Genomic DNA, 27,028 nt, shown 5'->3' with positions numbered 1-27,028 from the left:
TATCGAATTCAACTGCAATATTGCACAGCCAGTTCTATTGTTGTTTCAGTCACTCTCTTTGTTATGGCACAGTGTATCCTTTTCTACGCGACATGACGTTTGCTTTGAGTGAAGTGTGCCTGTTGCTTTATTCTGTGTTTTGCGATCAGCTGTATTTGACGTTAGATTACTACGTAAAAATTACTGCTTTTGACATTCTAGTTCTTGAATAATTTATTATCAAGACTTATTTCTAGACTCAAATTGTCTACAGTTTCACGCCTATTTAAGTAAGGTCGAATCCACAATCTCTTCTTTTTCTGTTTCTTTTTTAAAACAATATAAGCTGCTGGGACAAGTGTGATTTCGTCAGCCATTGTTGCCGGTTTGTGTCGCCCGTTTAGGAGTCTGCATCATGGGCCATACTATTGCAGACATATTGCAACACATTGCCCAGCCATAGATTGTTAGGCCATCAGCTGCATTAAAATATTTTTCTAATGGCCGGACAATTAGTTGCCAACAGTGCAGCCATCAATTGCAGCAAAACATGGCCCGTTTAGACGCGCCAATAGAGAAAAATCACAGAAAACCCTAAAAAGTTTTAATTTCAAAACCGAACAGTCTCTGCGGTAGCATAGCAAAATGTTCCATGTTGGTATGTACTAAAAAGGTAGGCTAGGCATTAAGGAAAAACGGAGTTCGCGGGGGCAGCTAGTAGTTTTATAACCAAAGTCATAATCTCTTTAAATTTGTACAATGATTATATGGAATTCAAAGAACACTTTCTCGGAGAAATAATATTAAATATCAAGTAGCTTCATTTAAGAACATTAGCATAGCATGTAACCGAAGTTCCTTCTACTAAAATCTCTAATCATGTTTAATGTTCTTGGTCTTGAAACTATTCAGAACTGCCTATTGTTATCTTAAAATGAGAAAATTAGTTGAATTTATCACGAATAGTGGATCTTAGACATTTTTATATACAGTTTGTCGATCGTGGAAGGACAAAATAAAGAAAGTTGTGTTGTGGGTGTGTAAGCTGAGCCCACACATTTGAATCACTGGTGTGTCACCGTTTTGCTTAGATAGAGATGAAACTTGTAATATTGCCTTTTTTATTATTATTAGATACAGCTAACATATACAATTCCTCCGAAACTGGTCGACCGATTCTTATGAATTTTTTAATGGATATTCAGTAAGTCTGAGAATCGGCTATTATCTATCTATCAAATAAATGTTAAGGGTGGTCCACCCCTAATTTTTAGCATACAAAAATACATCCTTAATTGTCACCCCTCTACGATCAACCCCTATTTTTTATTTGTTAATTAAAATCTAAAGACTTGAACTCTGAGGTTTATATAGAGATAAAATCATAGAAAAACCTAAAAGGTTTTCATTCCAGAAAACTTTGCTAAAATTTTGTGCTAAAATGTTCCATGTTGGTACGAGTATGTACTAAAAAGGTAGGCTAAGTAAAATCACATTAAGGAGAAAGGAAGTTCTCGGGGGCAGCAACTAGCAAGTATTATACATATAAATAAAAATTAATCGGCAAATACGTATTGATTATACTAAGGGGAAAGGAGACGACTACTCGAAGACGGCCGCAGCAATTTGAGTATTTTGTATTCTTGAACTCCGAGGAAGCTTTTTACAGAGAGAAAATGTAGAAAGAAATGAAAATTGTAGTTTTATTTAGGTTTTTATTCCGGAAAAGCGAACAGTCTCTATGCGGTAACATAGCAATCCATATGTTGAAGTTCGCAAGGACAGCTAAATATAACATTATTAGTTAGTTATGGTGTTTTTAATTATTTATTAATATAATTTAATATTTTTTAACGAGTAAAACATGTATCCTAACTTCTCAGATTTCGATATTAAATTTGTTAATATTTATTGTATTATCTCCATTGTTTTCGTAATGTACAATAAAACTTTTAGGTACATACATAATCCAATCAAAAGAATTACTACAAACAAAAATACTTTTTTATTTAGTATTTACTTAAATTAATAATAAAACCTTAAACATAAATTCTTATATATGTATTATAAAGATGTATTCTTGTATATTGAGCATAGCAACAATTATTACAATGAGTCAGAGAACCGATATGGGTAATACTGAGGCCATGACCATCTCGATGTTTTGATGAGTAACAGTTTGTTTTATTTATTTATAAATTCTAAAACAACGTGTAGCGTTACGAAAAACAAAATATGACATCACAAATTTTACACACATACTAAGGTGACCAACAATTTTTTGTTCAAAAAGAGTACACTTTGCAAGTATTTCATAGGTGAAAAAAGAAGAAAAAATGATAATAACTTTATTTTCTATTCAAAACATATTTTTCTTCGGAGTGGTTTGTTTTGCTAAATGTGTCTAATAATGTATCCACATCCGAACAACTTTCATTTTGCATTTTAATTTGACTGTTAAGACGGCAGATAATGTTTTTACAGAAAGTTGCGACTTCTCACTGCTCCAATAATCATTCCCTAGTGAAAAAACCCTTACAATAGCAGCATTAGTGCCTGGACAACATAAGTAAATTTCTATTAAAACTAAATAATACACATGAGTACTTTCAGAGTACAGGATTTAAAAAGAGTACGGTTTGCGAAAAGAGTGTACAATACTCAGTAAATGAGTAGGTATAGTCGGTCAGCTTATGTGTATGTCATACACATTATATTAAGCAAGCAAGATAGTAAGAAGAAAAAATTAACTAGGAACAAAATAAAAAATAGTTAAAATGAAGGAAACGCCTTGTATCTTCATTATATTAAAGTCCAACTATTGTAATACAAATGAAAAATAATCCTCATCAAATAGTTTGTTATAAAAATATATCGTACCGATATTATATGTCTATCATATATGTGTATCTTAACTCGTTGTTCACCTAATCACAAAGCAAGGCACGTAGATGAAGACCGCAGACGCCAGGTTGCAGAATTGATGAATGAAGAATATCAGACAATGGTTTGGACAAAGCACCAAGTCTGTGTTCACTAGTGCGGCACCCAAAATAATCGTCAACCTTCGAAAGGAACTGGTGATAGTGCTATGAAGAAGAATATATCTTTACCGATTCGGCCATGGCGGTTAATCTCTATTGAGACTGGCCAGTGGGTATGATATAGGTGGGTGATACGTAAACTCTATTCCATAATTCTCATATAGGATGAAAATAATGACCAGAGGCACGGGGACTATCGTGCCTATTTCCCAACATAGAGCTCAACGAAAATATTCTAAGTAAAATAATAATGACTTCAAAAAAATATGTTTATTATGGATAAGATACAGGTATCACTTATTCCACGTCATTAAATTTGAATAGGTAGGCATCCCTACTCATCGGCAAAGAGAGAGATAGCCGGCGTAAAAAACTCTGGGTAAGTACTCTTTTAAAATAGCAATTCGTCAAACAACACTTATTTTAAAACAAATATCGCAAATTAGTTAGAAGTATCCTGTCTGGCACTAGTCCCAGGCCCTTTTATCAACTAGATAATCGTTAAGTAGTTTATAGTAAGCCTTTTTACACAGCTTTTCTTTAATACATTTCTTAAATGTATTAAAAGGCAGAGATAAAAGAGCCTCTGGAATTTTATAAAAGAAAAGTATCCCTTTTCCCAAAAAATAATTACTAACTTTAGATAGTCTAGTACGGGGAAATTGCAGCCTGCGTTTGTTTCGAGTATTAATATTGTGCGTATGTTCTATTCTAGTGTTAGCTTTTAATATTTATTTAATTAAATTCTAAACATTTTTATGAAACATATTCTTTTGCTACAAGTGCGCATGTGCAATAATTATTCTTAATACATTTCTTAAATTTATTAAATCTTTAAATTCTTAAGGTAAGCGTAAACTGATATTGTCTCTTCGAAGTTAATATATTTTAATCAATGTTTACTTCAATACTTCTACTATATACCACTGGATCAGGTAGGCTAATGGGATGGGCTCTATAATATTATACGAGCGCATTTACGCGTACGTAATTGTGGTCCTGACATTATGAAATGTCGTGTCCATTGACCCACATACCAGAAATATTATGACACAATTTTTGTACTAAACATATTGCCTTTGTTTATGACTAGACGAAAACGTGAATTTATGATATTATTGAAATAGCATGGCACTCGAAACGAGCTATGAAAGAATTTAATAACGCAATAGGTAAACTAATAGTAACAATTACCTTAAATAATTGGTTTATGTAACATATTATTATTATGTTATAGGTTTTCTTCATCTACTGCAAATATATTGAATTATTATTCAATAGATTTAACAATACATTACAGATACAAAATACACTTTAACTTTGGCCTTATTTTTTTTTTGTCTTTGAAAATACTAACCAGCCTGATACAATTTTAAGATTTAGTAAAATAAATAGTTCCATTTTCGAATTAAAGAGCATTATACTTGTCCTTAACGTGTTCCGCTTACTTACTTCCTTTGATATAAATCGTATAAGGCCAGTGTGAAAATCGTCCGCGGAGGTTACAGTCGTGTTTGTGCGTAATTTTCCCAAAAAGGAAGAAGTTTTAATGTGACTGTGTAGTGAACAAAAATGTCAGCATTATTAAAAAATGTAACGAACTGTATTTGGCATGCGTTCGAGTCTTTACAAAATAATGAAGTGGTTCATAAATCTAAATTAAAGGTAAGATTTAAAATTAAATAATTCTCGTATAAAGTAAGAGACAATAAAACCAGTCTGTTTTACATATTATCTTTAAATTATATATACCTATATTATAATGAATTATTGATAGGTGTGAAGGGTAAAAGCTTATTCCTTTTGCATATCAGCTTCAATTAAATATAAGAGAAATAATATTTAAGCTGATAATATAGTTTTTAAAACTCTCTAAACATTTATTGCGATTTAAAAATCTACATTCCAAATTTTAATAATTACTTTAGAACAGCTGATACAATGTTTTAACAAAATGACAGTACGGCGTAAAGCCGATTCCGCAATAACCTTACAAGTATAATAACTTTAGGTTCGAAAACCGGAGTGGTTTTCCTTCAGTTTACTTTGCAAATGATTCATCCAACATTCAACTCCTTAGGATTATTAAAAATAACTATTGTGAGTCACACCAAAATGCATTACTTATTGTATTTTAATTGCTTACGTATGTCTACTAATTCGGTCAAGGCATTAGTGGGCATCAATTATTCCAAAGCTACAAACGAACTATTAAATTATAGATTGTTACGTAATTTTTTTACTAGACTCAAAACACTTTTTCAATTCATTACTCTATAATACCTCTTCTCTTTAAATTCATTACTCTATAATGGGTGACGTTCAGAAATCATAGTTCGCGCTTAGTCTATGAATCTTTGAATCTAACCCTTTGCCGTAACCCGTGTCCCGTCTAATCCAATACATGTTTGACAAACGGGAGTCATATTTAGCGCTAATTCACTCTGAATCTGACTGTTAGTTACAGTACTACTTAGTGTCATGAAGAAAATTATATTTTTGCAACAACGGTGCAACTAAGAAGTTTAATGTTCGATCAGTAAATAGATTAAAACCTTTTTCGACCAATATAAACAATCGAACAATTACGATTCGCGGATATGTATTTTTTCGTTTCAAATACAATCTATGGTTCATTAATAAAATGTTTACTAAAAGGTTTAAGTCACCGTTAACTCATAACGAATGAATTTGAGTACGGCTGTGATATAATAAATTTAATTTTGAAAAAATATTATTAAATTAATACCCATTGGTTTTAGATTATTTTTGCGTTGTATTTTTTAGTAAACATTAATTTACAAACAAAACACATAACCCAAAACTATGAAATAAAAATTATAAAATAATGTAGATTATAGACTCGAAAATTAAGGCGGAAACATACTACTAAAACGCGACGCGACGTGTCGTGTCGACACCCGATGTCCATCGTGCACATTACCAACACGCGACACCACGACACGCTTGCAAATTCAGAAGTCATTTAGCTGATTTATTTATTTTTTTATTCCCCGCGCAATGTGCCAGCAAGTTTTTACCAATTTGAGGTTCAGATTCGAGGAATGTTTGCAGCGCAATGGTGCAAACCTGGATGATTTTATTTTTAAGAAATAAATTTCCCAGATGTCTATTTTAATTGAAATAAAAAATTGTATGTGTATTGTATTTAGTTTTTTTATTATATTTTTTTCAAATTCGCAAATCTTTCTGGCCCACCCTGTATTTTTCTAATAAACTGAATTGATTAGCAGGTTATTTGTATTAAACTAACAACATCCTATCTCCCTGTTTTTGTCCTTGTATTGAGGTAATCTCATGTCTCAACTCAATTAATTGTTCGTTGTTCATTTCGCCAAATAAATCCAAAAATATCTAAGTATATAAATTGACATTCGTGTCAAAAACTCGAAAGCATTGACGCATGACGTCATTATCACAACATCCACAACACGCCGATCCAAATCGATTGGATGTTACCACGTGTGATCACATGGCGTGTTGTCTATGTGCATCTGACCATATTACATATATGGGATTGATAAGTACTGACATGCGTCGGATGGCGTGGTGTGGCGTCGCGTTTTGGTAGTATGTTTCCGCCTTTAGGTAATTTTAGTCCTTGAAAAAACAAAGATAATTTATTGCTATATTTATGTCATCGGTGATTATCATTTGTCAATTTTATTTCCCGCGCTTTTACGATGTTCTTCGGGGTGTCACCCTCCTTGCAGATCTTTAGGCGCCGGCCAGACGGGCGACGTCAATACAATGCGCTGTAATAGTGTTATTATATCATTTGTATTCAATATTTATTGATGTTTTCTGCATGTATTTTTAATTTTAACTACAAGGTCTGTTACAATAACACAAATTTTAGAACTAAATGTTGTAAGCAGTATCTATAAAAACTATTTTATACATGGACAAAATATTACGAACTTTGGAATAGTAAATAATGTTTTGCCGCGTTTATATTCAGTGAGTGACACGGGAGAGATTGATTACAAATATTTAATAGCTCTATATATAGTCTATTATAAATACGTCAATGAATATGTTTAATTCAGTTGTTCTGAGTTCCATTTAATCCAATAACAGTACCTTCAAAGGTAAGATAACCCGAAATTTATTCTAATAAGTAACGAATATAAATAACCTCGAAATACGTAAATATTCACGTAAATATACGATATATGATAATATAATGGGTTAATATTCTAATGAAGCGTCACGTGGTCTTCTTTCTTCTTAAAACTAGTGACAGTTTAAAAAAAATAGGAATTAAATGTAATATAGTCGCTAGTGAGCACCCAACATCCTGTTGGAACAATTGCGTGCGAAGCGGCATACCTAAGTAAGCATTTCCATACGCATTGTGTTATCTCAGAACTCAGTTCTGAATTATATATGCAGCTCACATACTTAAGCTTTCGCATAAGTGGTACAAACAATACGTCATATAACTCTATATGTATAGAATAAATAAATACTTTATTTGAAAATAATGTAGTACATTCAGATTTAAATACTTCATTTATGGGCCTAAGTATACGCTGCTATAACATGATTCCTAGTGAAATATTGGAACTGCCTTTAAACAGATTCAAAACACATATCAAAAAAACCTTAATGTGTAAAGGTTACTACACAGTCAATGACTACCTGGAAGATAAAAATGCTTGGCAATAGTTCTAATTATGTATGAATATGTGTGTAATGGTGAATGTGGTAAATCACAGAACAGATTTTTTTTTTTTACTTATGTAACTTTAATGACGTTGTGGTTTATGACATTTTCCTTTGAATAATTGTAATGTAAAGGGAGGGCAAAACTTGCTGAGTTTCTTGCCCGTTCTTCTCAGAACAAGGCCTCCTGGTAGTTTTGCGAACGGATGGCGTAGTCCTGCTCTTTCGTGAATTTTGTAAACGTTGTTGACATTCATAAGCATGCTCTAAGAAGCATCTAAATTTAATAAACGTATTTTGATTGATTGATTGATAAATTATAAAAAAACCGCACAAATGTCATATTAATTGTCATAATGGCATCATAAGGACAGTTAAGTTATTTATAATTGTTGTCAAGACTTATGGTCTATATACTCTAAGAGGAAAGATTTGTATGTTTGTAACGAATACACTCAAAAACTACTGGACCGATTTCAGAAATTATTTCACCGTTCTAATGCTACATTATCCCTGATATGTCATGTATGTATGTATATTAATGTCCAATCAGCCAGTCGTGGATAGTAGTGACAGCCCGCTAGTGTATAAAAAGTTAATACTACAAACTCTAGGTCACTTGCGCATTGCAAGAAGAATGCAACGAAACGATTATAGTTTTTATTAAAAGCAAGTGTAAATTGATCATTTCCTGTACGATGTTGTGTTAATTACTTAGCAATTGCCTTCATTAAACAGTATGTGATACGTTCAGGGCAACTTTTTGAGAGAACTCTCCGCAATTAGCAATGTATTATATCGTGTTCAATGAAATAACGGACTATTCGTTCGATTACTTATAGCCGAACAATTAAAAGCGGTAAAGCACACGAAAATTTATAAAATTTAAAATCTATTATTATAAATCTGTCATCACTTACCATATTAATAATACCAATACCAAATGGCGACATTTGGAGGCCTTTCTCGAGTCTGATTAGTTGTTATATGTATGTAAGGAAAACATAATATATTTTCCTATACAAACTCTTTTCTATATTGTATTTTATATAAACTCTTTTGTAATATTGTCTTTGCCGTCTGATCGACGATGTTTAATTTATGTCACTTGACATAATATAAGTAAGATATTTTAATTTTTTCATTATTTTATTTTATAAAATCTAGAATATAGGCTTTAAATGATGTTTCTTTTGTATTCACAGAGAAACGCAGTTGCGCCTTATTTATTCCCAGTATAAGCGATTGATACTATTATATGTATAATGTAAAAAAAAATGTTATTTTTTATTCATTATTCTTATCATTGACAGTACAAACTTAAGTCAAACTCAGGTGGTGTAATACCATTTTTACGTTATTTTATTCTTAATTATTTGTATAATTTTTTCAATCAATACAAACTATTTGAAGTACCTTAAAGTACCCTATATTTAATCACAGTTGAAGTCTTGCTTTTCAGTCACGCGTGGCATCAAACTATATCTAGCTTTGCTCTGGGCTTTGTCGACATGCCACATTATACTCTCAAACAAATGCGTTTATTAATTTCTAATAACTAGCGTTAAGCCGTTAATCTAAATAAGTACAAGCATCTTTCTGATACCAGCTACCTATAACAATTAAAAACTAAGTTAAGAGCCAGCCATCAAGTTTCCAACTATAACAAAATACAATTGCTTCACGGGATTAAGCGTGAAAGCGAGTTTCGTATTGTATTGCCAACCATAGAGATACTACGGATACAAATCAATCGATGAGTCACAAAGTTATACTAATCTAGGTGCGAATTTTGTAATAGCTTTGCCATTTATGCCATTTAAAGTCACAACTAGAAAACTACCTGTTTATAGGTGCTTACAGCATCACCTTTTTTTTAAGTTTCATAACGCAGTTTACTAAGTTTACTAGTAACTCTACAATTTAAACAAGATATACATTACTACTAATAAGTGTTAAGTTACTTATTATAATAAATTACTAAGTAATACAATGCGTAGAGGCTTGGAGAATACGATGCGGAGAACTTGGAGAAACTGATCGTGGTTAGTAGCACAGAAGGCAAAAGATCACGAGGCCGTTCACCAACCAGATGGACCGATCGAGTGAAAGACTCATCGTCCTCAAAACTGTCATAAGAGAGGCGCTGGACAGAAACCGGTGAAAACAGATAGTCCACTCCAGATGCTTCGTTGCTGACCACGAGTCACAGACATTAGCTGCCAATTAAAGAAAGAGATTATTTTAAAACATTCGAGCCGTTTTGTTTAATTTATATAACACTCCAAGAGTCGTTAAGTGCCAACCGAACCGAACACATTGTTTAAAAAGTCTATGGGCAAAGGATGGAAGGAAATTCTTTTCATATAAAAATACAGATGAAACACAGAACAAACAAAATTCCATTTGTGCCCAATCACTCCACTTACTCATACGATAAGAAAGACAATGATGCCTTACTTCCTCGACCTTTAGTTTTATCGCTGCTCTGCTATTTTTCTCGCTAAGTAGGAAGTGAAACAACTTAGTGTTTTAAAACCCATTCTCCAAACATGTAATTTATTAAACTACGTTTCCTGGTACATTGTAATAAAAGTATTACTTTATACAGAGTATGAAAAGTGATTATGTATACCTGGAAAGTAGCTTGGAAATTATTTGTGGTGCCTCTTATCTTTTTGTATATGTAAATTAAATAATTGATGTATCTGAGACAAAAAATTAGCCATTATAGTCAATAAAGTTCAGTTTACATTTGAAAAATTAAATAAAAAAATATTTATTATTATTCTCTTACATTAAGTGTAACATAAATTCCATTATTATTCGAATGTTGTTTTCAAATTATGCCAATGCCGTAGCATCTTCCGTGGGCTTCATTCTGTTAATTTTGTGTCACGGTGCGCGCGCATCGTAAAATTTCACTCTCATCAATTTTTCATAACGCGTCTAAAGAAGTATAACTTCAAAAATGACTTTAAAATATGCCTAGTTTCTGAAAACAAGAACGATTTGGTAGTCTTGGAAGATGGCTATACCAATGGAATATATTAGGTCCTTACATATGAAATTCGCGTTTTACGTTTTGTCCACTTTGACCTCAAATATCTCCTCTTTGGTTAAGAATTCCAAATCAAAATTTGTACAGCTATTTACTCATGTATTTGTGATCGATGACCGTCATTCATTTGTTTTTTTTCTTCTGTTTTTTTCTGTTTGCGTCACTCATTTTACAAAATGGAAAACTTAAAGTATCGCATTATTTACGAGTACGAGTTCCGCCGTGGCACTAGTGCTGCGGAAACGACTCGAAGGGTGAATGATGTGTATGGCGGTCATGTTGCAAAAGAAAACACAGTTCGTTTTTGGTTCCAACGTTTTCGTTCTGGAAATTTCGACCTGCAGAACAAGCCCCGTGGACGGCCTGAGACCCAAGTTGATAATGAAGTATTGAAGGCTATTGTGGAAGCGGATCCATCGCAAACCACGTCCGAGTTAGCTGCAGACTGCGGTGTTAGTCATAAAACTGTTTTAATTCACTTGAAGCAAATTGGGAAGATTAAAAAGCTTGAAAGATAGGTACCTCACGAATTGACTGAAGCAAACCGGCAAAAGCGCGTCGACTGCTGCGTTACATTACTGAACCGGCACAATAATGAAGGTTTTTTAAACCGAATCATTACCTGTGATGAAAAATGGATTCTTTACGATAATCGGAAGCGCTCAGCACAATGGTTGGATCCTGGCCAGCCAGCCAAATCCTGCCCCAAGCGAAAATTAACCCCAAAAAAGTTACTTGTAAGCGTTTGGTGGACTAGTGCCGGTATTGTTCATTGCAGTTTTCTCAAATCTGGCCAGACTATTACGGCTGATGTCTATTGTCAGAAATTGCAAACCATGATGGAAAAGCTAGCGACTAAACAACCTAAGCTGGTCAATCGCTCCACGCCACTGCTACTTCACGACAACGCTAGACCACACACTGCACAACAGACGGCTACCAAATTAGAAGAGCTTCAATTGGAATGTCTAAGACATCCTCCGTACTCCCCGGACCTTGCTCCAACAGATTACCATTTTTTTTCGAAATTTGGACAACTTCTTGCAAGGGAATAAATTTAACTCCGATGGGGCAGTCCAAATCGCCTTCACAGATTTTATTGATTCCCGTCTGACTGTTTTTTTTAGTAAAGGGATCAATGAACTACCTATGAGATGGCAAAAGGGCGTAGAAAACAATGGTTCATACTTTGATTAATTAAATATATTATATTTAAAAATATTCGACTTTTTGTTCCTCCCATACAAAACGCCAATTTCATATGTAAGGACATGGAATGGAAAATACACAATGGAAAACTGTAGAGGCAAAAGAAACCGTAAGAGGTTATAAAGGCACGGTGTTACGTGTTCTGACCGACTGTCCAATGTATGGATATGACAGGAACAAGCTACACTGAACAAGCTATGGGAATAAAAGTAACAGAGGCATCTTTTTGGAATTTGTTGTAAAGGTCATATAAAAAGTTGTTAAAAGAAATAGGTAGTAGTGTTTAATCATACGAGTTACTAATACCATTTACGTTAGTTATTTAATACCTCCCACAATAACATAGTCGGGGAGTTATCTAGAAAATATTAAAAAAAGAGGTTATGGCAATTATTGTATGGTCTATGTTGCTATCAGTATTACGAAAATAACCTAAATAACAAAAGCACACGATATTAGTCTCGAAACGGTCTATGCGTATTCGACATGTTTCCCCACTAAATTCTTCTAAACAGGCACTCCTAGTAATTACCCTAAGGGTCAAATTTATAGCCGACAACGCAAACTAACTTGACTTCCGCATATCAAAATATATCATATACTAGCAGACCGGCCAAGCGTTGCTGTGGCTAAGGTTTTAGTTATATTACATATTAGTAACCTATTCAAGGGAAACGGTAGGAGAACAGCCATGGGGACCACCATGCTTTTTTGGTGGTAATGCCATTAAATTGTAGCTTATTTGAAACGTTGGTACTTTCAACACAGCGCCCATCTGTTACAATTGTGACTATCAAATAATAAACAAATATTTTGCAATAAAATAATATTGCTGGTATAAATTGAGATGTATGCTATATATATATAGCTATCTTTTAAGTTAGATCAAACCGCACATAGTGTGCAATTTTGATTGAAATCGGTTCGGTAGTTTAGGACTCCATAGCGGACAAACAACGTGACACGGAATTTATATTTATTAAGATAATATTGGATAAGAGAATTACGAAAATAATATCTGTAATTTGGATTTATAAGCTTCTTTTTTAAGTTTTATATGGTGTGTAGAATTTTCTTTAAATGTTGCTTTCCTATAATTGTGATAAAATCATAATATGTTACATTAGAAAACCATCGTGGTTTGTATGAATGTAACCATAGCAGTCTTCTGTATGAACGCGACAAATGTATATAAAAGTACATAGGTTTATGTTTACTTTTTATATTGCTTAGGCTATCTAATAACTGACTGAGTAGTCCATTTATTGGTTTAGTACTAAACAAAATTCGTATAAGACCTTAAGTATGCGTGAATGCATGAGAATGTGTGTGTATAATACACTCTATTTGAGAGTTGTTTTGGCGTGCTAGGCAGTCTGTGCTAGTTTTTGGAACCTCAGAGTCATGTCAAATATGTAGTAACCCTCTGTAGAATCGAAATGCCGGCACCACGGCAGCAACAGTATTTGCGGGAATTTTTCTACCTATGTAGTAAGTACACAATTTATTTCAAGGTCAAACGCTATCTAAAGCTTCCAAAGCTATAGTTGCCTTGGCCCAACAATTGTCTGCACTTTATGATGCATTAAAGATTTATCGTTGTTGATAACCTGTTTGTGTTACTAATGGTTTTTACTATCAAGTACGACTAGTCCGTTACAAAAGTAGCATTATTGTATTACAAGGGTATGTTTCACAATGTACGGATAAGTTCTACATAAGTTCCAAATTAGCTATTTATTACTTATTTGTAGGATAAACACTATTGTTGCACTGTCAGATAGCGCTATTCGTCGCATAAAGTGTATCATAAGTTATGAGTCCGATGAATGTCAAATAGCACAATTTATCTTCCAAATAGTTTGTGTTGCATAGCTATTTGGTACTTTATCCATACATTGTGGAACAGACCCTAAGTGTAGGTAACCTAGCTTAGTCTAGCACTTTTAACTAAAGTACTGTTTCTCTCAAATTATGTTTAACTGTTGGAAAGTGACAGATTGTTTTTTTTTAAAGAAATCTGTATAAATGGCGGCAAAGCATTTGACAGACGACTCGGAATTTGTGTCAAAATATTTATTTTAATAATTAGGACATCATCTAACCACAAGTCCCCAGCATATGGGGCATTCAGGTACGAACTAGAGCAGAAAACAAACGTGTCAGACAAAAGCTTCTTTGCCCCAGTTAATGACACACCACGAACATAAAATGTACCTTCAGGATCTATGCGAGCGGATAGTTAAGCAACTTCAAGTAAGAATTGAACCAATTTTGCAGCCAGCGACACCAGGTGGTTCGGTATCCCATGAAATATAGTCCCAGCAAATTAAATTACATTTATATAAGTCTCTTCCGTGGGAGTGGTATAAGTAAATTAAAAAAAAACCACAAAGCCCAATTGTTGTCCCAAAATGAGCGCTTACGCATACTTTGAATAACGTGGTTAATTCAATACTGAAAACGGAACACTATTGACGTAGCCAGCTGGCATAGTAAGTTCCCATAGTCGGAATAACTCATTACTCAAGCCTGACATCCTATATAAATATATAGTAAGTTGAGTAACTATGAGCTACATCTATATATCCTATGTTATTGTAATTTACATTGAAAGATTACGACCGCTTAACCCTTGTTCATTTGATTGACTACTTCCGCACTTTTTAATAAAACTTAAAGTTGACGCAATTCATTTTTTATTTCTTAATCACACTCACTTGTGTACGATTGAAGTTTTTTAATACTTTTGGGCCCAAAAATGTGAGCTTGAGCTTGTGAACTCGTTAAAACAAGAATGTTTGATTTAATGAACTTTAGTTAGATTTAGTTAATATTTAACTAGATCTAGCAATTGTAATCGTTAAAAAAAAACAGTGGCGCTACAACCTCTTTAGTTCTGGAAGTCAGATTTCTGAATCTGTTTCATGATCATTTTTCAATAAAACAGGCAAGTAGCCTCCAGTGCCTGACACACGCCGTCGACTTTTTAGGGTCTCAGACATGTCGGTTTCCTCACAATGTTTAGAAAGAAAGTCCATTGGTGCACAGCCCGGGATCGAACCTACGACCTCAGGGATGAGAGTTGCAAGCTGAAGCCACTAGGCCTACACTGCTCTTGCAATGAATAAAAATAATCGTTATAAAAATGCATTTATTGCCTTATTATAATATCGTAATCAATACCCACTAAAATAATACGATTATCTTCTGAAAATATAAGACAATTCGATAGTCACAAAGTTATCTCAGCAAAAACATCAGTTAAAATATAATTTCGCCTAAAAAATTCGTTAAACTTTTCACTTAGGTACTCGTAAAGTGAATCGATAACATTTTTTTTAGTATATTAGTTATTTATTATAAATTATTATTCTTATGTGTAGCTTAGGTCAAGATTTATTAGTATCAATTAGAATTTCCCAAATTTCAGGTGCTAACAGCAAATCTCGGTACACTTCTAGACCTATATGGTGTGGAGAAGGGCCTGGACCACTTCCGGTCGACCCAGGAGCTGACCTTCGACGAGTTCCGGTACTATTTGCAGCATGAGGTCTTCAGTTCTCTACCGAAGACGTTAACACTTCCAATTTCGAGAGAATTCGAAAAGAAAATCAGTGAGGTGTGATTCCTTTAATCTTGCAATTTCTCTTTGTCTTAGAGCATGCTTATTACTCTTTTTTTATTTTTTTTATTATACAAATTTCCCAATATCCCAGACTATTGTGATGCGGGAGCTTATTTTATACATATATTTTGTACAGACATATATATACATAGATACATACGTACATTATGAAATTTCCTAATATATATATCCATATATATACAAATATATATATATATTACTACATATGTATTACTATTTTATATTCGTGGGCTAGTGGGGGTCTTACCTCTGATACGCTCTTGTCATGCGTATTACCTGATTATATTGAACTGATTATTTTTTACTTCAAAGAAAATGAAATGGTCAGAAAAATTTCGAAGTGAGCATAAAATAATTGTATGATCTTTTAAGAGACACCTCTTAATATAATACACACACAGGACAATATGAATTATATATTTATTTTGGATAATAAAACACAGAACCCAACCCTTTTTTATAAAATACAATTTCGTATTATTAACTTTAATCTAAAATTATCCAGGTATGTTGGTTCGTCTGTCGAAAAAACCTGCTCACTCGAGAAAAGCCAATCTTCGCCGATAATTCAGTCTTCAAGCTCTTCCGTATCTTCTGTCTTCTTGCTGACCTGGTACAAGACGCTGATGACTCTAATCGCTATATTGTAAGTATTTTTTCTTAAAGATTTTTATATTAGTATTTAATCTATAAAAAACTATTTGGCATACAACTTTTAGTTTGGGCGTCAGATTTCTGTATCTATATATTAGTAGGTGATCAGCTAGCCTGACACACGCCGTCAACTTTTGGTGTCTAAGGCATGCTCACGATGTTTTCCTTCACCAAACAAACGAGTGTGTAATTCACCCACGGCCGGGGTTCAAACTTTCAACCTCAATACTTTGTGGACGAATTTGTGTATTAAGAAGATAATAGTTACATAGCCACGAAGTATTGACATAGACATAGCATTTATTACTAACGTAATAGTACATACACAGAATCACTCAAAATAATAATAATAAAAAATAACATTTTCTTTTCTTTTAAAGAACAAGGTACGTTTTAAGTGTGTAATGCGTGTGTGTTGTGGTCGTACATAATTGGCCCTAGCTCAGCATTATGCTGAGGAGCAGAATGTTCCACAACGCTGGTCATTCTGACAGAGAGCACAACAGCTAGTTTGCGCCTCAGTCGCAAAAAAAGGAAAATAATGTAATATGTAATAATAATACTTAGTAGAAAATAATGATAGTAAAAATTTGCAGTGTAAGTAAAGAAGTCTTGTGTACATATTAAATAAAAATAAGAACAATTGTTAAGAAATAGATAATTCAATATTTTTGGGCGGATTAAAAACTAGATTTCGTATTGTAAATATTTCGTTATGATTTTAGGCGTACACTTCGCTTGAAATAGTTAAATGATACCTATAAATGCGTTGAATATTACAAATCGACGCTTCAGCAAATTAATTCGATTTATATTCAACTCATTCAGTGAAGACGTCAAACTGTAATTAATATTTCGTTATGCTCGCCATTTGCGAGCCACATGTTAATCAACACGATTCCATTGAATACATTATATCAACTGTTTATTTGTACCTTTAGCTTGTTACGAACTTCTGTTTAGTAATAAACATTTGAATGTTAATAGTTTTGTTTGTGTGGCTAACATAGAGTCGAGAATCTTTTTTCATATTTGCTCTCAAACATCACACATGTTACACAGAGGACAATTAGATATGAGAACATCTCTATATATATAAAATGTTCGTTCTCATACTCCTCCGTAACGGCTCGACCGATTCTTATGAAATTTTTTATGCATATTCAGTAAGTCTGATATCTTTGAAAGCCCTAAGTGATAAGAGATGTCCACCGCAATATTATTTTTAATTTTTTAGACAATTTTTTTTGTTTTTATTTTTTTATGATACAGCATACAAACATACAAACAACCTTCACCCCTCGATCAACCCCTATTTTTTATTTTTTAAATAAAATCTTATGACTTGAGGTTTATATAGAGTAAATTTTTACAGAAAAACCAAAAAACTTGTCATTCCAGAAAACCGAACAGTCTCTGGGGTAGCATAGCAAAATGTTCCATGTTGGTATGTACTAAAAAGGTAGTCTAAGTAACATCACATTAAGGAGAATCGAAGTTCGCGGGGGCAGCTAGTATTATATATAACCACGTGTGAAAATGACATGAGAACTTAAAACTCATGAGGGGACTCTTTGTATTGAAAAAGTCGCATACATAATTATGTAGGAATAAAGAAGGAAGAAAGGTTTCTAAAGCTGTAAAAACTCTCCATAGATTTGATGAAAATTTCCACCGCGTAATTTTTCATCACAGTTTTATTGTAATTGTGGTTGTGGTTAGAATAACCTTCACAAACGACGACTATCAGTTGATAATCCACATGTTTGGTGTTTGATCTGTTTATAATCTTTTTATCTTGAGTGATATCATAGATACATTACAATCTATATGAAAATATTTTCCCAAAAACTGTGGGACTTCTATTCAATATAAAGATAGCAGTTGGCCTAGTGACCTCAGCGTGTGACTCTTATACCTGAGGTCGTAAATTCGATCCCCGGCTGTGCACCAATGGACTTTCTGTCTATGTGCGTATTTAACACTCGCTCGCTCGTCGTGAGGTAACCGGCATTCCATAGACCCAAAAAGCCCACGGTGTATGTCAGGCATAGAAGCTTGATCTACCTAATGACCACAGAAGAGATACAGAAATTTGAGGCCCAGATCTAAAGGGCTGTATGTGTATATATTACCATAGAGAAGTATTTGTGTATTAGTTTGTAGGCTCTCTAGAATTCTCACCCGTATCTAGGTCCTTTTAAAGAAGCGACCGAGCCGGGCAGAGTCATGAGGTCGATTCATATAATATTTAATATATAAAACATAGTCGTCTGTAGACATATAACTCGAGAACGGTTGGTCCAATTTTCATGGTTTCTGATTTGTTGTTGGTTGCATAGAATAACTATTAGAAAATTAGAATAGGATTATTGATAAAAAAAATGAAGGAAATAAAATTCCAATACAATATGTTAATGGGTTTCAGCTAGTACATGCATAAAACAAAGTGCACGGTCCTTTCGCCCGAACAATAATAATGATGTATTCTTTTTAATATTTCCATAGGTAGTCCTTCAACCCTCTGAAGCAGGATTAGTAGCTGAGCAGCTAGTACACTGCCTAGGGCTCCGCTGGGATGCAGCCGACTGGGAAGCTTTGGGATCCTCTATCGGCCATTTCAAATGGGCAGCCTTCCTCGCCGTGCTGGAGGCAAAGTACTGTTGCGACCAGCAGTTACACTCTAAGGCCCTTGTTGAAGCTGTGGATGAGATTTACGATGTTTTTATTGAGGATATTATCAAAAAGGTAAGCATTTTTTATAAATAATAATAATAATAACAACAACGACAACGACAACAACAACAACCACAACAAAAACAACCACAACCACAACAAAAACAACCACAATAACAACAACCACAACAGCAACAACAACAATAATAATAGATATGAAATAATAATAGCCTTTTATTTCAGATACTTTTACACTTAAACATATTTATTCTTTTTAAGTATCTGTGTGTCGTTTTTTGGCAAAGGCCTCTTCCAAATCCCGCCATTTCTGGCTGCACTGTACCACTCTCTGCCGAGTACCACCTGCTGTTTCCTTAATCTGGTCTATCCACCTTCTAAATTGTCTTCCTCTTTTTCGATTACTGTATCTTGGGCACCAGTTGAGTATTTTCTTGCTCCACTTTTCTGTTCCTATGGCAATGCCGCTCAAGAATTTTCGAGTACTAAATTAGTTTCATGTTTAATTAGGATCGTGTTCAGTACGAGATTCGAATCTAAATTGTCCATTGCACATTTCATAATATATTCGTCTATTATCAATAAATTATTAAACCGCAGGAATATTAAATAACAAACCAGCTGTATGACTTTCGATCATTTGTTCGAATTGTTCCCCATTTTTTTTACGTAAAGGATGTTTCAAGTTCAAGCTGTACGCTTTAACCTCTGCGCCGATATTAATGACATTTGGAAGAATATATATGGGCTATGCATAATTATAAGAGTAAGAGCAGTGTTGGCCTAGTGGCTTCAGCGTGGGACTCCCATCCTTAGGGTCTTAGGTTAGAATCTGAGGCCTAGACCTAAAAAGGTTGTAGCGCCACTGATTATAATATGCATAGTTACAAATAATATTTATTCCGAATTTTGACACGTTACCACAGTTTAACGATTTTAAATTCAAGGGTGTCAAACAAAGTGTAATTTTTTTTAAATAAAATCATAGACTTACAAAAGTTTCTTGTAAATTGTTTGTAAATAGAATCTGTAAATTTCTAACAAAAGCAGTTTTATATTAAAATGAGATATTTAAAAAAATCATAGATAATCCGGGCCCTGTGTGGAGGAGTCACCAGTTTCAACTTTTACTCATTCTTTGTATAATGTTACAACGGGTTGATGTTGTTTCAGGGCTACCTCTTCAAAAGAGGTTATCTACTACCGACAATGCGAGAATATTGGTGTGTTCTCCAACCCTGTGCCTTGACATACTACAAAAGTTCGTCGCAGAAAGAGCAATGCGGAAGAATCGCCATAGACGAATATTGCTCTGTGGAAGCGGCAGTAGGCGATGGTAAAATACAGAAGTTTCAGTTGATTACACCCGAAAGGACTTTTGAGTTTGGGACACAGGATCATAAGTAAGCTTTTAAATTAATTCTACATACTATTGTTGTATGTTTAAATTTCGCAAATTAATTATTTATATAAAAGCTTCATATAAATCTAAATAAAATAATGAAAATATAAATCGGCATATACTAACTACTAGAAAACCCAATAGACGGGTAAATACAAAAATTTCAACCTCATAAAAAAACATATTCTAATTGAAAATGTTAACCAATCTCACTTGAACACACAGAAAATTTAATCAAAATCGGTCCAGCCGATGAGTTTAATTACACACACCCATACAGCAGATGTACATATATAAGAACAATATATATATATATATATACATATATTTAAAATGTATGCCACGTAAATTATTTCATTTCATGTATTTCATAGGTATTTATCAAGATCATTTATAATTTCTTTGAATTCAAATTCTATTTTTCCCAAAGTCTATGGTCCTCCGATACAAAATGGCAACACCGTTCATTAAAAACCGACAAAAATAAAAAGTCCAGTAAAAGATATGATGGTAAAGCAAATTTTGGGCCATTATTTTTGTTAGGCTTATAGTCAAAGTTTTTGGTGAGTCGTTGATTTCGTGGACTTGAGATTAAGCTAAGCTAACACTCGGAGAGATTCGCAGTTTGCTCTATAATTACCGACTGTGTCTTAACTCGATAGTTAAGTCAGAGCAAAGTCTAAGTGCGCACTATAGATCTCACCCTTAGTCTCTTAAAAGTGGTGACTGAAACAGCCACAGAAAATTGTCTTTAAAATAATAATCCCTTAAGAAATAAACCTCTAATACTCTGGTCTGGTCTTACCAGGAGTCGTCTCCAATGGGTATCAGCCCTGCGTCAGGCGGCAGCAGTCTCAGGAGGGGCGGAAGGCTTCCAAAGGCGGGCGAGGGCAGGGCGGAGAGGGGCAGGGGCGCGGAGGGAGCAGGAAGTGAGGGAGACAAGAGCTCGTCTTCAGCACGAAGTACGAGCGAGGCTGGCAGCAGAGGCACAGGCACAGGTAGCTTTTTAAATAAATAATAAACTTTAAATTAACCAAAATCTTTTTCATAATACTCGTCAATATGACTGACGCAGAATTCATTTCTATGATTTTTTTTTTATTTTTTTTATTTATGGCTCTGGCACGATTTGTGCATTAGCCAGCGTCAAGTATAGGATTTTTTTTATAATTTGTGCTTGTCTTTAGAAATTCGACCATGTCCTCCATGTACGGTTTAGGCACTCGCCCGGTACCGCACAACCCTCCCAAAGGCCGAGAACAAATTTAAATTAAATTAAAACTTGCCCTCGAACCGGGAATCGAACCCGGTACCCCTCATCTAGCTGATTTCTATGATTTAAGAATTGGCAATAAATGTATTTTTTATTATTTGCAACAGCAGTGTTGGCCTAGTGGCTTCAGTGTGCGATTCTCATCCCTGACGTTTTAGGTTTGATCCCCGGCTGTTCACCAATAATATTTATTTCTATGTACGCATTTAACATTCGCTCGAATGATGAACGAAAATATCGTGAGGAAACCGGCTTGCCTTAGACCCAAAAAGTCGATGGCGTGTGTCAGGCACAGGCTGATCACCTACTCTCTTATTAGACAAATGATCATGAAACAGATACAGAAATCTGAGGCCCAGACCTAAAAAGGATGTGCCACTAATTTATTTCTATCATTTATGTTCATAAGTGTACATTACCTATGTTATGATACCTACTTTGACCAAACTGATAAAATGATTACAGAGCTATTTATGAATTTAAAACTAATCGTTAAAAATAACCGTCGATTTGTAAAAGCAATTTCTCTTTGAACGCTCCTTCTTTTATTTGTTTGCATATATATTTCTGTATATATATACAGATTTATTTATTTCGTAATCCTCCAGCTAACATAAATTATGTACATCAAAAAAAACAATTGTACTAAACTTGCCAAAAATGGAATACATAGAGAAAGATTCAAATATTTACGAGAAAAAAATAAAAAAAATATTAAATACATTACAACTAAGTAATACCTAATTCGGCTGTGTTGTGTGATGTTGTGAAAGTGAAAACATACCCTATGTTCGTGAGGGTGTGTTTGTGGGGTGTGCTCATGATGCAGGTGATTTTGCGCTATGGATATTATTAATACTCCTTTTAAACATATTCCGCGATAGCTTAAAAAGTCAAGGCTTAAACATTGGTCGTTGAATGACCGGGCTGACAAAACCGGCACAAAATATTCACGAGTTACTTTATTTAGAATCTTTCTTCTTCTGAGATCGTTGATGAGATATAATTTATCAATTTTAGCGGGTATTTTATTAAACATTTCCATTACAGGAATTAGTAGAATTAGCACAAAAGGACAACAAGAAATTAGAAGAATTAAAGCACGCTCAAGTAGAGCTGGAGAAACTCCTTCAAGAAGAGACGCAGGCGAAAAGAGATGAAGAAATCGTTAGGGCTTTGCAAGCGAGGTTTGTTATCTTCTACAACATACGGGGGTTTATATTTAAAAAATGTGTCTGTACCGTACAATAAATAAATTATTGTTCAGATATAATTAAAACACTTTGTTTAACATGAACTTATAACTAAGATAACACTAGGGGTAGAGGGGTTGCGACGCTGGATTTCCGATTTTCTTGCCGTAATGAAGAATTTGTAAATCCACTTATGGCACTTATTTTATTGGACTTTATCGGAATCGAGAATTTTAAATTACAATTTATGAGTCTGGTAAAAACTAAAGGGCTTATATTGGCTTCAAGGCTTTGATTGTTTACATTTAGTTTACGCTTTTAATCATTAACTAAAATATATATTACATATATTACGTATACTTAAATAATTTTAGGTTACATAACTCTTGACTAACTATGTTTTAATGCATATGTCTTTGACTATGTTATAGTAACAAATTTTAGTAAAAAAAATTTTTTTGCCGTTATCTTGTGTACACTTTGGATTAATTAGTATATTTTTCAATTAGGCACTGGCAACAGATATATTCAAAAATGTCAGATATTTTTGTGTTAGCCTAACTTAAAAACTTGTTTAAATAATTATCATGCATTTTGTGTGTGTGTATGTAACTCGAGAAACTTAGTTTCATTAGTTGAATGAATACTTTTTCCGTTTGCCAAAGACACATTCACAAACTGTAATTCCGCTATCTGCAACCCAAAATGTGTCTAGCAACAGACGGACAGCTTATTTTATGTAATAACTAAAACCAAATATATATTTGATGGAAAAAAAATATCGAATCTATACTCTACTAAAGACTATAACAATGTATTTAAAACTTAGGGTCCTAGCTGAAGAATGGGAGAGAAGAGAAGAACTGGAAAGGCTTCAAGAAGAGCAAAATAGAATGTTAGAGGAGGAGAGACTTAAAAGGAAACAGTTTGAAATGTTACAGGCAGAAAAGGAAGCTCAGTACAGAGGTAACTTTAACTTTATTAATAATTTATTCAGATATTAAGTATTTACAATTTAATTAAATATCTAAGACGCGCGAGTGTGAGTACTGTTGGCCTAGTGGCTTCAGCGTGTGACTCTCATTCCTAAGGTCGAAGGTTCGGTCGTTAGGGTTCATCCCCGCCTGAGCAACAATGGAATTTCCGTCTGTGTGTAACATTAGCTAAAAGAAGGTTGTAGCGCCACTGGTTTTAATTGCGCAGGCGCCGTCATACATTTCCCATCATGTTTGTCGATATGTCATCTTATTTCTTATGTGGTCTACCACGCTTTTCCTAACTAGACCATTCTGTCAGATTATTGCCCAGTCCATATCTACTTCAGCTTCTTAATGACCATGAAGTTCATGACACATCACGGTCAACTTTAAAGTTATGAAACTAAAAGGCATGAATATTTATTATTAACTTATTTATTATAAGTATTATTAATTTATTTAGTTTGTCGTAGTAGTAATTTATTAATTTATCGCCCATACGCTCTCATTGCCCGAGGGCTCGCGAGTGCGTTGCCGGCCTTTTAAGAATTGATCAGCTCTTTTCTTGAAGGACCCTAAGTCGAATTGGGCAAATACTTCGTGGGCAGCTCGTTCCACATAGTGGTGGTGAAACAAAAACAGCCTTAAAAGTCAGATAATAAATATAAATGAAACGCAATTAGATTATTTATTCCTCCGTTTAGAGGCCGAGCGTCGTCTTAAAGAGTTAGAAGACGAGAAGCAGAAGTTGGACGAAGAGTTGCGCGCAGCTCAGGAGAAGATACAGAAGACTGAACTCAACGCTAATGCGATTCACGTGCAACTCAGGGTTTGTATTTAAAATATTTTGATCTTTAAACAGTAATGTTTCTAGAATAAACGCAAGAATTAACCAAAACAAATATTCCGCTGAGACTCGAACCCAGGATTACACTTCACCCACACAACAATTTTTTCTTCATAGAACAGAGGCCCTCACTCCGTCGGAAGTCGTGTACTAATATTAAATATAATAACGTATACTTAACGTAATTCATACTATATTGTTTCGAATCTAGGCAATATTTTTATGTAAATAACATTCTCGAGTTTGACATACCCTTTTTTTAAAAAAAATCATGTTAATAATATTCTAGAGTTTGACATACCTTTTTAAAAAAAATCATATGTAAATAACATTCTGGAGTTTGACATACCCTTTTTAAAAAAATCATATGTAAATAACATTCTGAAGTTTGACATACCCTTTTAAAAAAAATCATATGTAAATAACATTCTGGAGTTTGACATACCCTTTTAAAAAAAATCATATGTAAATAACATTCTGGAGTTTGACATACCCTTTTAAAAAAATCATATGTAAATAACATTCTGGAGTTTGACATACCCTTTTTAAAAAAATCATATGTAGATAACATTCTGGAGTTAGACATACCCTTTTTAAAAAAAACATATGTAAATAACATTCTGGAGTTCGACATACCCTTTTTAAAAAAAATCATATGTAAATAACATTCTGGAGTTTGACATACCCTTTTTTAAAAAAATCATATAGATCATGGGTTAGGAATCTGAAGCTTACAAGTTAAACACAAGTAGTTAAATATTTAAAAAAAAACGAACAAGAAACGAAAGCATAAATAGTAATAGGCCATTGTATAAAGAATATATGGGGGTAAACGTGCTAAAGAGAAAAAAAATGATTTATTTAATAATTGTAATTAAATTATAATGTATAATTTGATTAATATATGTTTTAATTTATTTTTATTGCAGGATTTGAACCCAGTTCTACGGAACGGTGAGCGAGCCAGACGGGCCATCTCCTTCGTTCCCACCACCAAAAGCTCTTCAGACACTCTGATCGATGTCAGGGCTATTAGGCATTTAAAAGTCCTCGATAATAATGATAATATGTAATCAACGATTTGAATATATATACTAATCTTTTCCTCTCTTATATGAGATAGAATCTGTAGATTTCATGTGTAAGGGAAAACTAAGAAAATATACACAATTCTGAAGTGAGTACTAAAAAAAATTAAAACGGTTTTAATATCTTTCATTATTTATTTATTGTAATTATAAAAGCATTAAAATTATCTCGATATTTTGACTTAAAGCCGAATCATATCACACATTTATATAAAATTTATATTTACGATAAATCGTAGCCCTTCATCAAAACACCTCATCTTTATTAATTCTCTCTTTAAACAATAGAAAAGGTAAGAGACAGCACTATTATTAGATATCTTATATTTGTCCAAATGTAAATCCTATTAAACTTATATTATGAATCATCATATATAATCGTCTCTTTCTGTCACATTGTTTAAGCTATGATAGACCAAGACAGCAATAATGTAAAATGAACGACAAAACGATGACGCAATTCGTTTGATTGTGATTGGCCAACAGTTACCGACCAAAATCAGTCTATAAAAAAACGACTCTATTTACTGCCAGTTATCAAATTAAAGACCGATAGAACGCTGGCCCACTTTAAGATGTTGTCATTGGAGAATCGTTGAAAATTAATTGATATATCGTTTGCATTATTCTTTGCATATATTCTTGAAGCCTTGTTGTATGTCCAAAAAAATATAAACGATTTTAAAACAAATGGTGACTTTCACCAGTATAATACGCGAAATAGAACTAATTTGAGTGTACGACCTACCAGGCTCCAAAAGATAAACCACTCCTTATATGGAAATTGTATTCGTTTTTACAACAAACTCCCAAGCGAAATTAGAGAATTATCACTAAATAAATTCAAAGCCCTTGTTAAACGAAAATTAATCAACAAAAAGCTTTGTTAATGTGATAAATTTGAGGACTACTTAAATGATCCTAATCCTTGGGATTAAATTGCTCCAGTTCAAACAATTTGTATGACAATACTTGGCGATTAAAAAGAGTGGCGGAAAGTTTCTTGCCAGTTCTTCTTACCCGCTCTACGCCCTTGACTTGCGAACTGGTAGTAAATGTAAATTTATGATTAATTTAACTTGACGATTCAAAAGTATACTTGGTTACCCACTTGAATAAAGATATTTTGAGTTTGAGTTTGAGTTTGCATTTATCATATTTAATAATCAGGCCAATTCCCTTTTAACTCAATATTAATTTCTTGTACCCACTAGATCCCATTTATCCCTTTTAGAAGAACGCGTTTTGGTTAAAACTCACCGAAATCCA

General features: G+C 33.6%; 1 protein-coding gene across 2 annotated transcripts; it reads left to right on the top strand.

The window, feature by feature from the left end:
• Positions 1–4,493: 4,493 nt before the first annotated feature.
• LOC125048988 (differentially expressed in FDCP 6-like) lies at positions 4,494–25,876 on the top strand. Of its 2 annotated transcripts, none has more exons than XM_047647977.1 (10): positions 4,494–4,688; positions 15,416–15,604; positions 16,137–16,277; positions 18,794–19,033; positions 20,153–20,382; positions 21,190–21,379; positions 22,705–22,841; positions 23,677–23,813; positions 24,529–24,653; positions 25,601–25,876. In XM_047647977.1, exons 1-10 carry the CDS (start codon positions 4,596–4,598, stop codon positions 25,742–25,744), a joined length of 1,626 nt encoding a protein of 541 aa, XP_047503933.1. In that variant the 5' UTR covers positions 4,494–4,595; the 3' UTR covers positions 25,745–25,876. The 2 variants fall into 2 exon arrangements, with proteins under 2 accessions (XP_047503933.1, XP_047503934.1); XM_047647978.1 differs by lacking the exon at positions 4,494–4,688 and adding an exon at positions 14,116–14,238.
• Positions 25,877–27,028: the final 1,152 nt, after the last annotated feature.

This window comes from Pieris napi, chromosome 4 (assembly GCF_905475465.1).
Source record: "Pieris napi chromosome 4, ilPieNapi1.2, whole genome shotgun sequence".
In the NCBI taxonomy this organism is placed as follows: Eukaryota; Metazoa; Arthropoda; class Insecta; order Lepidoptera; family Pieridae; genus Pieris; species Pieris napi.
This window is presented reverse-complemented; position numbering and strand designations above follow the sequence as displayed.

Excerpts from the sequence above, each read along its gene's own strand:
- LOC125048988 (XM_047647977.1), top strand. The coding sequence starts at position 4,596 with ATGTCAGCATTATTAAAAAATGTAACGAACTGTATTTGGCATGCGTTC. Across the intron at positions 21,380-22,704 it reads CAGCAGAGGCACAGGCACAG|GAATTAGTAGAATTAGCACA; the intron begins GTAGCTTTTTAA and ends TTTCCATTACAG. Across the intron at positions 22,842-23,676 it reads GTTAGGGCTTTGCAAGCGAG|GGTCCTAGCTGAAGAATGGG; the intron begins GTTTGTTATCTT and ends TTTAAAACTTAG.